Source organism: Rhineura floridana, chromosome 7, assembly GCF_030035675.1.
Source record: "Rhineura floridana isolate rRhiFlo1 chromosome 7, rRhiFlo1.hap2, whole genome shotgun sequence".
Taxonomy (NCBI): domain Eukaryota; kingdom Metazoa; phylum Chordata; class Lepidosauria; order Squamata; family Rhineuridae; genus Rhineura; species Rhineura floridana.
In genome coordinates, this window is record NC_084486.1 from 21,348,718 (window position 1) to 21,364,153 (window position 15,436).

At 42.5% G+C, this 15,436-nt stretch overlaps 1 protein-coding gene across 2 annotated transcripts in view; it reads left to right on the forward strand.

Moving 5' to 3' along the window:
- Positions 1 to 15,436, forward strand: part of SYT15 (synaptotagmin 15) — a 36,255-nt gene that overhangs the window by 11,036 nt on the left and 9,783 nt on the right. Inside the window, exons 2-6 of one of the 2 annotated variants that reach the window (XM_061635011.1) lie at positions 3,760 to 3,967; positions 5,703 to 5,845; positions 7,223 to 7,518; positions 8,224 to 8,394; positions 15,089 to 15,209. In XM_061635011.1, coding sequence (XP_061490995.1) covers positions 3,760 to 3,967; positions 5,703 to 5,845; positions 7,223 to 7,518; positions 8,224 to 8,394; positions 15,089 to 15,209 — 939 coding nt within the window. Of the gene's footprint in view, positions 1 to 3,759; positions 3,968 to 4,420; positions 4,490 to 5,702; positions 5,846 to 7,222; positions 7,519 to 8,223; positions 8,395 to 15,088; positions 15,210 to 15,436 lie in introns of those variants that run through there. The other variant, XM_061635013.1, reaches the window with a different exon arrangement.

Below are 15,436 nucleotides of genomic sequence, written 5' to 3' on the forward strand. Positions count from 1 at the left end.
GTCTAGCCCTCTTTATCTTCAAAGGAGGTGATCATGGAAGGGGTGCCCAGGAGCGCTAATTGCCTCCCCCTGTTGACTGGTAAACTCCATAAAATGAAGGATGTTTCCTCAGTTGTTGTTCCCCATTTCCATCTACCTTGACTCATCTAAGGATTTCCAGTAAAAAGCCATTGGGAGCCAGGCTACTGCACTGTGAGTAGAAAATCTTAGACTAGGAAGCTTTTGTTATGTTATTTTGTCTGTATTGAACCTCTCACCTTTGTTATGCCATTGTATCTCTCATAGCCTGGCTGAGGGCGACTAGCTTTAAGGAAACAATTGCTGCTCTCTTTTTGTATAGACCTTTCTTTTCTTTTAAATAAACTACCCTTTTATAAATGGTTTGTATTGCTTGAAACTAGTGATTCTAAATCCAGTCTTTGATCGCTGAATGCTACTGATTAAGGTTGATTAGTGTGGTTTAATGCTCCAGAGTAGAGGCTACAACAAGTAGTCTGCTCGTGGAATTCTGTTGGCGCTCTGAGGTCCCCTTCCTCAGAGTAGAAAGCTGGAAAAGGGGTGGTGGCAGTTACTAATGGAAACTTAATCCTGAAAGGTGGGAGAGTTGGCCTGGGAAGCAGAGATCCAAAGGTGTTGGAACTGTTCTCAGAAGCAAAGAACCTCCCTTGGGGTGCTGAGGTCTAGGGGGGCAATCTTTGACAAGGGCTATAGACACACTGAAATAGTCTGTATGGCCAAGCAACCGAGTAATTTCATGGCCTCCTCCAAAAGGGTGCCTGGATTTGTCTCTTCCCATGAGGATAGGCAACCTTTGTCTCTGCAGCCACTGCTTGCTTGAGGAGGTGAGAGATGGAGAAGTAAGGAGAACAGCCTTGTTCCTCCTTCCAGCCTCTTTAGGCAAGTGGTGATTATGGGGGAGCTTGTTCATAGAGCCCCTGCTGCTGCCTGAGACAGCAACTCCTACTATTAGCTTCCAACAGAGCACAGCCAGGGGATGGCCTGTACAGACCCAGTTCAAGCAGGGAAGGAATTCCAGTGATGCCATCAGGGCAGGACTTTGGAACAGATGTCTAGGGCCCCACTGAGCAGAATGAGCAGGAGAGCCCCAAAACACAGCAGAGCTGGCTTAATCCACTCCGGTACATAAACATCAGGGCTGCATCATTATAACCAGTTTCCTGGGACAAAATTTTAAAAGCGTTAGTGTACTCAGAAACAGTCCCTTCAGCTTGCTTCAGAGCGCCTAGCTGCCGCGCTACTGTTTCAGTTCTTTGCGGGTCTTGAAACATCTCGGTCATCTCCTGTATAAATCCTCTGTATCTTCTTAAGACAGTATCCTTTCTCACGAGATACGGAGTCACCCATTTTGCAGCTTCTCCCTCTAGGAGGCTAATCACGAAGGCTACTTTAGCCCCATCGTCTGGAAATTCTGTGTGCCTGACATCCAGATATAACTCACATTGAGCCACGAAAGTTGCCAACTGATCACTCTGTCCCGCATATTTTGGGGGCAATCCAATGGGAACCTTTACTGCGGCAACTGGAGGGGCTGTTCGCATCTGGTCTATCGTGGCCTTCAAGGCTTGATTATCCGTTTTCAGCGCCTTGACTGCTGCTAGCAGGGCTTGAACATCCGTCTGCAAATCAGCTACCTTAGTCCTCAAGATTTTCACTTCTTCCGTCTCAGAAGTGGGGTTCGTTCCCCCCGCTGCTCCCTTTGACATCTTGTCCCAGTCAAGTGAAGAGAGCGTTGAGGGTGATTTAGGTGGCTCTGTCAAGCTGTCAGGCCCAGGATGAGACTCAGGAACCAGACCAGGGGTTTTAAGTAATTCAGTTTTTATTAGAGTAATGTCCAAACAAAGACTGTGTCTTCTCATGAAGCAACACAGAGATACAGGTCCTGCGGCATTGAGAGAAAGTTGACAGAGCAAGGAGCTGCTTCCCGCCTGTTCTTTAAGAAGGGGCCAAACGGGCGCGCAACCTTTTGCTCCTCCTTAACTGCCCCTCAGGTACTACCCGCCTTCCCCCCCTTCTCTCTTGTCTTTTCAGATGTCTTCGTGTGTGCGGCGAAGGGGGAAGCATCGGCCCCTCCTCTTCCGAAGTTTCCGATTCCAGTATTGGGGATAGGGGGGAGCTGATGGTAAACTGCCTCGCGGCTTTTCTGCCTTGGGCAGCCCTCCCTCTTCTCCCTCCTGTTCTGAGCTTCGGAGAAGGGGAGGTGTGGGAATGTCCAGGGAAGATTCTGAAACTCCAAAGCTCTCAGGCTCCCCGTTGCTAGGCAACCCTATCTCTGGCATTTCCTCTGCTTCGTCTTCACTCCACTCGGGCGAAGTTGCTCCCCCTCCTCCCTGCCATCCATCTGAATCCTCTTCTTCCAAGCCTTCGGGACCCCAACTCTGCCTCCCGACATATGGCCATCTAAAGAACCCACTTCCTCACAATGCTATTAAGTGCAGAGCCGAAAATTGCCTAACTTCACCTCTGGGGAGGCCCCAGGACTTAAGGTGGATGGTGCAGAGAAGGAGTTTGAGCAGGAAGAGCAAATGAGGAAAGTAAAGTTTTGCAAATGAAAAAGGGTGGAAATGAAGGTGAAGGTGTTCTTTCCCCAAAAAACGTGTTAAGCATTTTTTCTAGTATTAAATAAGCATCATACCAAACCATTGTTCCTAAAGTCTTTGTTGCTTCCAGATTACCTGTTTATTGAGTATTCTTTTTTTAATGATAATAATAAATGTATTGTACTTGCCACAATAAATTTATTATTATCATTTTAAAAAAAGCTGGTATAGCACAGTGGGGAAGAGAGCCTGGCTGGGAGTTCAAATCCCCGCTCATGTCTCCTGGGTGTAAAGGGCCAGCTAAAGATCACCCCACAGTGAGTGGCTCAGGGGTTATGTGCCCTACCACCTGTGCAGCAATGGGCAAGCTGCATAGTAGTCCCAAGGAGCCCAGTTGCCCCCCAGCTGACAGTTGCGGACAAGGAAGGGGCTGGCTTGTGCAGCTGTGGCACACTGAGCAGGCCCTAGCCAGCTGGGGAGGACTAGCCTCAGAGAGAGGCAATGGTAAACCCCCTCTGAATACCACTTACCATGAAAACCCTATTCATAGGGTAGCCATAAGTCGGGATCAACTTGAAGGCAGTCCATTTCCATTTTTCCATCGTACTTACCAAAGGCCAAGACAAATACATTAAAATATACAAGTGCACAGAAAATAATATTTCAAACATTACAGAGTAATACAGGTAAATTACTATAGGCAAACTCAGCTTCAGTTTAAAACTCTGGATCTCCAAGGCAGTTTATGGCAATTTTGTCTAATTCTCTCTTCCTAATCTTTTTTGCTGCCCAGGCAAAGAGAACCACTTTATGTGTCACATAGCTATTGGTGTCACACAAAAGAAAATGAACAATTTCTGCAAGGATATTTAGGATCCATCCTGATTTGTTTGCGGAGAGGTCAAACAACGTTGCATCAAGCAATAGTTATTCCACACTTTTGAGTGCATTTCCCCATTATTTTTCTTATCTCAAAAAAATCCTATTTTGGGGATGTGGGCAGCAAGTTTCTTGCGCAGCCATAGCACCAATCAACCTGAATTTGCCAGCATGTGATTGAATCTCACCTGAAAATAGCAGCAACCTGGAAGCACCCTTAGAATTGTTCCATGTTCTAAATGTCAGCTTCCCTTGTAAAATGAATGTCATTATCTTTGGTTCACTGAAGTGCTGGCATGTGTGCTTTTATGTTGTAATCCAGAACAGGTTGCTGCTGTGGCTGGAGGCGTGATAGGAGGGATTCTTCTGCTGCTCCTTCTTGGGATAGCAGTGTACCTCTTTTGGAAGAATGTCTACCTCAAGGCTACTTATGAAGAATTTACTAATCCTGCTTCCCCAGTTCAGGCATCAGTTCATCTGCAAGAGCCAGATGTTGCCCAATCATCTTCAATATATCCTCCAAATGCAAGGTAAATTGTATTATTTTATGCCTGTCTGTTGTCAATTATCAGATTCCAAGTCATGGGGCACAACATGAGACAAGAGACCCAGAATGTTAGTGGCATAAGAGAAAATTATAGAACACCTTCAGGCATCATTGGAAGCATTTTCTTAGAGCATGTATTTCAGCCAAACAAACATTTTTTATTCACCCATTCCAATGCTCTACTATTGATAGATGCTATTGCATGAACCCCACCTGTGGCCTGGTATCACCAAAATACCAATAAGTAGATCTGCAGCAAAATGTTGCAGTGTGGGATGCTCCTCTTCAGTATTCCAGGCACTCCATTCCATTCCCCCCTCCCTTTGGTTTTTGTTGCAGTGCAGAATGCTCCTCTTCAGTGGTCCAGGCACTCCCCCCCCCAATCGATGTTCCATGTTCCTTCCAACAGCCAGTTGGCTTTCTGAGAACACTGAGGATGCTCAATCTTCATTGGGCTCTTCTTGGGGGTTCTTTTGCTCCCATAGGGTTTTTTTCCCTGAATAAGGTTTGTACTTCTGCACACATCAGCATGTCTTTGAACAGTTTGATACATCCTTCTTTTGGGCGTGTGGTGGTGTTTTGGCTTCCTGAGATCATTATTTATATATACCTGATCATTAATATTTATAATGCAGTTCTACATATTCAGAGAATATCATACATTCTAACTAATCCTTACAAAAGCCCTGAATTATGGTTCCCACGTTGCCGATGGAGGGAGCAAGAATGGCAAAGCAGCAGTTTACCTAAGGACATCGTAGTGATTTCAAGGCTAGGCTCCTACTGAGAGGAAGGGCGGGATATAAATCTAATAAATAAGTAAATAAGTAAGTAAGGCTGAGGAGAGATTGAACCATGTTTTATAATTTACCCTTAACTGGATAGCAGTCAAAGGGTTAGATGAAGTAGACCTAGTCATGCTTAGAGAACATATATTGAATTCAATAGGATTTAAGTTAGCCATGGTTATCTTCAGTCCTGTTTATTTCAGTGGTCTACTTTAAGCATTACCAAGGCTACAATCCTAACCCCACTTACTTAGGAGTAATTCTATAGTGTTTAGGATTTCACTGTAAATCTAGATCAAACCCATAGGAGTCTCTGTCTACTGGACCATAGGTGGAATCTAACATAGAGGTAAGGAAATTGTTCTGTCAATGCAGGGATTTCTGTTTGTGCAATGGAATATTCTCCCTTCTCCTCCCCTTGTGTACCCCCTAAGTTTGTTCTAAGGGTTCCCCCAACCCTCTGGAGCAAGTTTGGGGAGGGTATGTGTGTGTGTGGGGGGGGGAAGTCCCATTGCACAAGCAGAAATCCTCACACTGAGGAGATGCGGTAGCTGAATCCTGCCCCATGTATTTTGCCATACATTTTGTTGTACATGCAACATGGTTGACATAAGTTTGATATTTTGTTCAAATTCTCATTGAGGCAACATTTCTGTGGAAACGTGTAAATGTCCCCTCTGCCACAGAAGTTATTCTGATGTTATGATTAATTTTATTCCTTTACAACATTCTCTGCATTTCTACTGGATGTGTCTGTTTAGAAATGATAATGCAGCCATCCAGAATTCCTAGAAAACAATAGATTCATCCAAAACTAAGATCTTCCACTGATTTCAATGGAAGGATTTAAGCACATATTTAAATCAAACAATGGGTTATTTCACACCTTTTTCTTAACGCATCTGACTGTGATAGTTATCTTTTGTGCAGAACAAGAAGCGTTCCTTTTATCGTTCCACCACAATTTCACAGGCAAGCTTGGACTGATATGATAAATGGAGAACAAATTCAGGAGGATAGTGACCTTTATGTGACCCCTGACTCTGGGCCTCGATCCTCTTTCCATTCTTTAGGTAGGTTGATACTACTCAAACAAGTAAACATTTGGGAAGGGGGATATGTAATATATTGGCAATATATGTACTGTTATGGGGAATATCCAGTACATAGATATAAAGGGGAGACCACAGCTTAGTGGCAGAGCTCATGCTTTGCATGCCAAGTTCAATTCCCAGCATCCTGAATAACTTCCAGTGTTCACAGGCCTTGGTGGGAAGACTCCCAAGTCTGCTTTCACATTGGGCATTTACTGTGGAATAGACACCCTTTGTTAACCCACTTTTTATGGACCAGCTGCATGATGTCATGAACAAAACATACCTTTTCACCAGTTGTTTTTCAAAGTTCAGAAAATCTGATTTAAAAAAATACTCAGTGGAATAGCCACCCAGTTTCCCTGAGTGTAATGTCCTGTTGTGTTGCTATTGTGTCCAGTTATGGCCTATATAGATTGCTCTAGGCCAGCCTTTCCCAACCAGTGTGCCTCCAGATGTTGTTGGACCACAACTCCCATCAGCCTCAGCCGTTGGCAATGCTGGCTGAGGCTGATGGGAGTTGTGGTCAAACAACATCTGGAGGCACACTGGTTGGGAAAGGCTGCTCTAGGCACTTCCTAGGTTACTCTAGGCATTTCACTTTCGTGATCTCTCTCTCTCTCTCTCTTGCAATCTATCATTTTAACCCTTCCCTTTCCAAATTCCATTGCCTTTATATCAGTTTCTCCCCCCTACACACACACATTGCAGTGGGGAGGCAATCATGATGGGGAATTCAGAGAGAGAGAGTAGGTAGTATTTAACCTTTTCCCCACACACCATGATCCCAATGAAAATTTCTTTCCCTCCAATATTTGATGCAGGGAAAAAGGGGGCTGCCTTCTTGGTTAGAAGTCTGTAAGCAGTTGGAACTGGTCAGAACTACAGATGAGATCTGCTGTTGTGAAGCCTATGTAGCGTGATATATACTGTTGGTGGAAGAAATCATGCAGGAAAAAAGGCATTAGCTTTTCCCAAATAAACCTAGTGTTGTTCCAGTTTGAATCCAAAGTACTATGTACCAAAAGTACAGAAAGCTGCCTTACACATTGAGCCTACATTATTTGCAGTTTCGAAGATTGCAGAGGGGAACGTTCATACACATATGTGCAGCTCCTGGTATGAACTAATTCCATTGAATAGTATTGCATTTGGGGTGTGATGTGAAATGACATGAAAGCCCTGTGTGGGCTGTTGGATCCATAATGGCTCGTTCACACATGCAGATTCCCACTTGATGCAGCAGCCATCAAGTGATAAACATGCATTTGTGAACAGCCCAGATATATTACAGTAAAAAAAGGAATTACATTTTGTAGATCTCATATCCTTAACTCAATCTTCCTCTTTGCAAAGCTGGTGCATACCTTGTAGGATCCATCAACCCAGAGCTGTACAGATTTCCTGAAGACAAAAGCGAGACAGACTTCCCTGAGGGCAACATTGGTCGGCTTTGGTTCTCGGTGGAATATGAGCAAGAATCGGAAAGGCTCGTTGTCTCCTTAATTAAAGCCCGAAAGCTGCAGCCTCCTTCCAGCTCCTGCAACCCTCTGGTGAAAATCTACCTGCTGCCTGATGAAAGGCGCTATTTGCAATCTAAGACTAAGCGCAAAAATCTTAATCCTCAATTTGATGAGAATTTTGTTTTCCAAGTAAGCTTCCATGTCAATGGACTCTTATGTAGATGCAATGTTGTAGACCCAAGGCTGGCGCAGGCATAACTGGGCCCTTGGCACAGGTGGCACGGGGCTAATAAGGCCATCTGTGCATCCCACCTAACTCTTGTGTCATGTGAATGATGTGTACGTGTAGTGCACATGCCTGCCATCACCCAAGATGGTAGGGGGTGTCAGCCCCTTAGGGAAGTCCCTGCCGCCATCTTGGGAGATGACAGGCAAGTGTGCACAGTGCGCATGGCATTCACACTAATGGGAGAGGTAAGTGGGGCATGCGTGCAGGCTTATTGAAGCCCACACTGTGTGTATTGGGGGGTGCCTGGGAGTACCCTCTCCACAATCCGTGGCAGGGTTGGGTTGCGATGCTACTGCAGATCATGGAATGGGAACTCCATCCTCCCAACCTAGGTAGAAGCCCTTAAGGGGCTCCTCTGGACTGCAGGGGCCCTCAGCCAGGGCCCAACCTGGCTGCCCTCTGGTGCCGGCCCTGTGTACATCCATGTCTCATACTCTCCAGAGTAAGAGCCAAACTACAATTACATGCACATGTATAATGGTAGCCTGGTGACTCTTCCTTCCCATGAAAAGCCACTCGGGGGGGGTCAACTGGGAGCAAATTAGTTGCTGGAGGAGGGAAGACCATTTAACCTCATTTGCAATTATCTGTTTGCTACTACCCAGGTTTCCAGTAATGCCTTATACCAAAGGACACTGAAGTTTTGTGTCTATCATGTTGACAAACAGAAGAAACACATTCTCCTAGGCCAAGTAATATTCCCTCTGAAAAATGAATCCTTAACTAGTGAAGGCAAAGTCATCATTTGGAGAGATTTGGAAGCCGATGTCCTTGAGGTAGGTGATTCATTAAAGGTTAAGGCAGTGGTGGATTGGGTGGGCAAACTGGGTAGCTGTCCAGGGCCTCACATTTTAAAATGTATATGTACTGCCTTCAAGTCGATTCCGACTTATGGCGACCCTATGAATAGTGTTTTCATGAGGCTGAGAGGCAGTGACTGGCCCATGGTCACCCAGTGAGCTTCATGACTGTGTGAGGATTTGAACCCTGGTCTCCCAGGTCGTAGTCCAGCACCTTAACCACTACACCACACATTTTAAGGTCCCCCAAAATCTTGAACAAAATCCTGCCTGCCTCCTTTATAGTCAGACAGTCTCTCTGTCTGCTGTGTCTTTAACTCAGCAACATGCCAGGCAAGCAAGTCCCTCCTATACAAAGACAGGCAGAGGACCTTCTCTCCCCCTTAAGCCAGTCTCATCTACACCAGTAATAGCCTAGTTCCCTGGCCAGCATCTGTCCTTATGCTTTTTTTTTCTGCACATGGCCAATTGCCCAATTCACTCAGGACATTGGGAGGAGGCAGCAGCCATTTTGTTTCAGTAAGAGGAGAAAGGGGAAAAAATTCACCATTTCACAGGTATTGTTTCACAATGAAATCTCAGCAAAGTGGAGAAAATATTGCCCTTCAGCCTCTTCTGCTGGCTCTTACTCCAAGATGAAGAAGAAGGGGGAAGGTGGCCCTGGAAGATAACCAGTTGTTGAACAAATATCTGCTTAAGATATCTGCAAACGTCAGGGAAAAGGCTGGAACTTCCCCCGCCTCACAAAAAAAGTTGCAAACTTCCTTGCCCAAATAAAAGCTCAGGCTGCAGTTCTGTACACACTTGCTTGAGAGCAAACCATACTGAATATAGTAAGACTTACTTCTGAGTAATCATGCTTAGGATTGCACTATTTTACCTCTCTTATACCTTTCTTTGCCGAATCCAATGGTCTTTCGCATGAGCTCCAATCATTCGTGTTTCTTCTTAGTATAGTTACTGGGTATGATAATCATGGGGGACTGGAATGCAAAAGTAGGGAACAGAGAAGAACTAAGAATTGTGGGGAAATGGAGCTTAGGAGATAGAAATGAAGCAGAAGAAAGACTTATTGAATTCACTGAAGCCAATCATTTGTTTCTTGCAAACACATTTTTTGAGCAACTGAAAATATGACTGTACACATGGACATCACCAAATGGTCAATATAGGAATCAAATTGATTATATAATTGGTAACAGATGATGGAGAAGTTCCATACTTTCTGCGAAAACAAGACCAGGAGCAGACTGCGGTACAGATCATGAACTGGTAATAATCGAAAATCAGAGTAAAGCTAAAGAACAACAAAGCAATCATAATGCCAAACGTGTTTCAACAATAAGTCTTCTTCAGTGGCCTTGGAGATGGATATACATTTTGTATTTTATCCTCTGAGATATGGGCTAATATGTGGGCTGTATGTTACAAATACGTTTTAGAATTGGGTGATAGATGGAAATGAACCATCGAAAATCAAAGTAAAGCTAAAGAACAACAACAAAGCAATCATAATGCCAAAATACAATTTAAATACCATCCCAGAAGAATATAAAGATCAAATAAGGAACAGATTTGAGGCTTTAAACTCAGTTGACAGAGAACCAGAAGATGGATTGAAGTCAGAGACATTACCAGGGAAGAATGCAAAAAGGAAATACCTCTAGTGAAAAAGAGAGAAAGACCTCAATGGATGACTGAAGAAAAATGGTTAAACAGAGAAGGAAAGCAAAAGCAAAAGGAGATAGAAACACTGTCAGAACCCTAAATGCAATAATTTACATTATTATTGCAATAGTGCAATAATACAGCAACTAGTACGTAGGGACAAAGAGAACTATTACAATAGTTATTATATAGAAATAGAAGACAACAACAAAAAAGGTAGAACAAGAGCTCTATTCCAAAAGATTAGAGAAATGAAAGGGAAATTTAAACCAAGAGTAGGGATGTTGAATAATCAACAGGGGAACACACTGACTGACTGAGATTAAATAAAAGGAAGATGGAAGCAATACACTGAAGAACTCTATAAAAGAGATGCAAAGATGACAGATTCATTCACAGAGAAACCGTATGGTGAAGAACCAGAAATTTTAGAATGCGAGGTAAAAGCTGCTCTTAAAATACTTGGAAGAAACAAATCACCAGGAATAGATGGCATACCAACAGAGTTGCTACTAGTTACTGAGACTGAATCTATCCAAATTTTGACAAAAATTTGTCAACAAATATGGAAAACTAAACAATGGCCCACAGGCTGGAAGCATTCAATATATCTCCCAATTCCAAAGAAAGGGGATCCCAGGGAATGCAGTAATTATTGAACTATTACCTTAATATCCCATGCAAGTAAAGTAATGCTCAAGATTCTGCAACAAAGGCTTTTACTACATATGGAGTGAGAAATGCCAGATGTCCAAGCTGGATTTAGAAAAGGAAGAGGTACCAGAGATCATATTGGAAACATATGTTGGATAATGGAACGGACCAAGGAATTTCAGAAGAAAATCACCCTGTGCTTTATAGATTACAGCAAAGCCTCTGATTGTGTAGATCATGAAAGACTATGGAATGCTTTAAAAGAAATGGGGGTGCCACAGCATCTGATTGTCCTGATGCGCAACCTATATTCTGGACAAGAAGCTACTGTAAGGACAGAATATGGAGAAACTGACTGGTTCGTCATCTGAAAGGGTGTGAGACGGGGGTATATTTTATCACCCTGTTTGTTTATAATATATGCAGAACATATCATACGGTAAGTGGAATTGGACCAAGATGAAGGAGGTGTGAAAATTGGAGGGAGAAATATCAATAATTTAAGATAATAATTTAAGACGATACCATACTACTAGCAGAAACCAGTAATGATTTGAAACGAATGCTGTTGAAAGTTAAAGAGGAAAGCACAAAAGCAGGACTACAGCTGAACATCAAGAAGACTGAAGTAATAACAACAGAAGATTTATGTAACTTTAAAGTTGACAATGAGGACACTGAACTTAATCATAGATGATTATCAATACCTCGGCACAGTCATTAACTAAAACGGAGACAATAGTCAAGAAATGAGAAGAAGGCTAGGATTGGGGAGGGCAGCTATGAGAGAACTAGAAAAGGTCCTCAAATGCAAAGATGTATCACTGAACACTAAAGTCAGACCATGGTATTCCTGATCTCTATGTATGCATGTGAAAGTTGAACAGTGAAAAAAGTGGGTAAGAGAAAAATCAACTCATTTGAAACATGGTGTTGGAGGAGAGCTTTGCAGATACCTTGGACCACGAAAAAGACAACTAATTGGGTGTTAGAACAAATTAAACCAGAGCTATCATTAGAAGTTAAAATGATGAAGCTGAGGTTTTCATACTTTGGACACATAATGAGAAGAGATGATTCACCAGAAAAGACCATAATGCTGGGAAAAACAGAAGGCAGTAGAAAAAAAGGAAGGCCAAACAAGAGGTGGATTGATTCCATAAAGGAAGCCACAGACCTGAACTTACAAGATCTGAGCAGGGTGGTTTATAACAGATGCTATTGGAGGTTGCTAATTTATAGGGTCACCATAAGTTGTAATTGACTTGAAGGCATATAACAACAACATGAGAACAAGTGAGGAAAGTAATGCAAAATCGGGATATGCAGCTAGATGTTGCAGTGGCAGTGCTGAAGGCATTCATAATAATATTACTGAGTATACACATCATGGGTTTCAAAAAGCAATTGAAGCTGCTTGAAAAAATTGCTGCACCGTTTTATGATCCCATTGAGATAAACTCCTAGAGCAGCGTGTGAGAGAGAAAATTTCTGTAGATGAAACATCAGATGACCCCATTCTTGATCCAAAAGACAAATTTTATATAGAACTCTTTAATAATGAAACAATTGCTCACCTAGATGACAGATTTAAGCAAATGGTGCAGTATAGGGACAAGTATGGATTCGTTTGTTGTTATGTGCCTTCAAGTCAATTTCAACTTATGGTGACCTTATGAATCAACGACCTCCAATAGCATCTGTCGTGAACCACCCTGTTCAGATCATGTAAGTTCAGGTCTGTGGCTTCCTTTATGGAATCAATCCATCACTTGTTTGGTCTTCCTGCTAAATCTTTGGCTAAAATACGAGACGATGACCTTAAAAAGAGCTGCAAAGATGTAGCTTTGCACCTTGAGTGGGGAGACAGTGATTCAACAGAGCTGCTGATTGAGATCAGTTTTTTGGGGTTTTATAATCAAACTCAACGAAAATGCACAGCTTTGGCAGCCCTTCCATTTATTTGTAAGTGTAGTATTCAAATTATTTACCCCAATTTATGTGTAGCACTTTGTATTGTACTCACTGCACCTTAACTGTTGCATCTGGTGAGATGTCATTTTCAAAGTTGAAATTGATAAAAACAAAATTCTGTACTCCTGGATGTTCCAAGAACACCTACTAGGTTTAGCACCAATTTCAGTTTAACATAAAATTGAGAGAGGACTTTGCTTCCGTGAAGGTTTGAAAAACTTCATTTCATTAAATAATGTAGTAGAAAATGGACTCTTAAATGATTAATTGGTATACTTTTATTTATCAATGAACTGGCTATCACCGATTCACCATATGTTCCTCCTACCATCATATAATAAAATATGCTTTTTAAGTTTTTTGGGGTGGGGGTGGGGGAGGTGTTCCTTTTTAAGTAAGAGCACCACGTAGGGAGGCAATGGCTTGTTTCTTTTTGTTTATGACAAGAATCCATGTATTTACAGTGTAGTGTTGATGTAATGTATATTCTGCACTTCAGTGGTAATAAAAACTGACCACAATGAATGTATGATACATTTATACATATGTTCATTACAGCTTCATGTACAGAATTAAGTGAACTTTTATGCCTGACTTTCTTTCATGCCTAGGGCCACCACTGGTTAAGTTCATTAGATAAATGTCACTGTGATGATTAACAAAATATATATTCAGCATTATCCTACCTTGACTGTACATAGAGGTATTCTAGAAAACACAGCATACTCTATATAGTCAGATGGGATAAACTAAGAAAATGTAAATTCACAGTGCAATCCCATAGCTGTGTAATTTTCACTGAGTTCAGTAGTACCTAATCCTCTCTAACTAAATATAAGATTGCTACATCAGGCTTTTTGAGTCTGCTGCTGTTTCTCTATGGTGGTGAACACTGAACAGGTACCAACATTACAATCTATTGAAAAAAGATGATTGGAATAATTAGTCACATTGTAGAATCCTTTTTCCTTGTGATTCTTTTATGATATGATTCCTAATATATCTTAAGGGTACAATTCAAAAGGCAGACATGGCAGTTGTCCTTTGGCATGATCCAGCTAAAAAGATAAGCACTTTAAGGTTCTACCCGAGCTTGACTTGCATAGAAGTCAACAGGATGGAGCTGTTTCCTGGCTCACCTCTTGAGAACCAGCCTTCGCATGAGTTTTCACACGGTTATGCAGTCGCTTCTATACTGCAAATGTAATCAGTGGAAGACCTGTGAGAGTAGCTCCCGCCCCTCTTGCAAGTATGAGATGAAGCTTTAAGAAAAGCCAGAGATCTGGGTAGAAATAATTTTTCTTGTGCTTTTGGGATAGAACAGCACTACTGTCAGTGGAGAGAGTGTTCCTTAATAAATTTGGAGCACTGGGATGGCAGTGGAGAGTAGGAGAAGAGGCTGGAATAAATGTACATTGTACAGTTTGGAGGCCAGAGTAAAAGAGTTTTGCTCCCAGAAGCAGCTTCTGTGCACAGATTCCCTTTGTGGATTAAGAAGATAAGAAGAGCTCTGCTGGATCAGGCCAATGGCCCATCCAGTCTGGCATCGCATTCTCACAATGGCCAACCAGATGCCTGTGGGAAGCCCACAAGCAGGACTTGAGCACAAGAGCGCTCTCCCCTCTTGTGGTTTCCAGAACTGGTATTCAGAAGCTTACTGCCTACAGCCGTGGACCCATGGGAGCCATGTATGTAAGCTGTTTGTGTAGCAATATTCAGATGCCCATCCAAAGCTGAAACAGATCTGATGGGATCCCATTTGCACTCTGTAATGTTATGAATCCTCAGCTTTGTGTCCTCAGGGGTGTCATTAGACGTGTGGGCTATGGGGGCTAAAGCCCCAGGCTTTTATTTCAGAGCTCTGATCAGATGTTGCTGAATTGTAACTCCCATCAGTCATAGCAAGCGTGGCCGATGCCTAGGAATGATGGGAGCTGTAGTTCAGCAATAACTGGAGGGCTAAAGGTTTCCCACACCTGCTCCAGATCAACTAGCATCCCTCACAACCTTCCCTGCTGTGAACCCATTGCACTTTGCTTTTCTTTGGTTACTCAATCAGTTTATGACCTTGTCCCTTGACGGGAAGCAAAATGAGGAAAGGAGGCAAACTCCAGGTGTCAGTGACAGGCTGAGCAGGGCATGTGCCTGAAATCTCCACGTTTGTAACTGAGTATGCACTGATGGCAAACCTCTCCAACTACTCCTGAGTCATATTTAATATCTGTCTTGGGCATTGTTGCATATTAGTATATCTACAGTGTGAGAGAATAATCCTACTCTTCAACTAACTGGAATAAGGAAAAGATTTGCTTCTTAATATTGGATGAAACAATGTTTACAATGCAACTGACCAACATTTTTCTCCACCCAAAAGCTGCCTTCTCAACATGGTGACCTCCAGTTTTCTCTCAGCTACAACAACTATCTGGGCCGTCTCACGGTGGTTGTACTGAGAGCAAAGGGCTTGAAGCTCCAGAATGAAAGACATGCTGTTGGTAAGTTTTGTAAGAAATGCAAAGCTTAATTTTAGCAACAACAAGGATTGGGTTTTAGAAATTAAACATTTACTGTGCATTAAAATAATGATGTAAAACTAATCTTATATTGCAGTCCCTGGCATCTCCAGGAAGGAGAGACTCCTGTCTGAAACCCTGGAGACCAACTGCCAGTCTGGTTTGCACATAATACTAAGTCATGGTTAACGTTAATGTTAACCATTGTT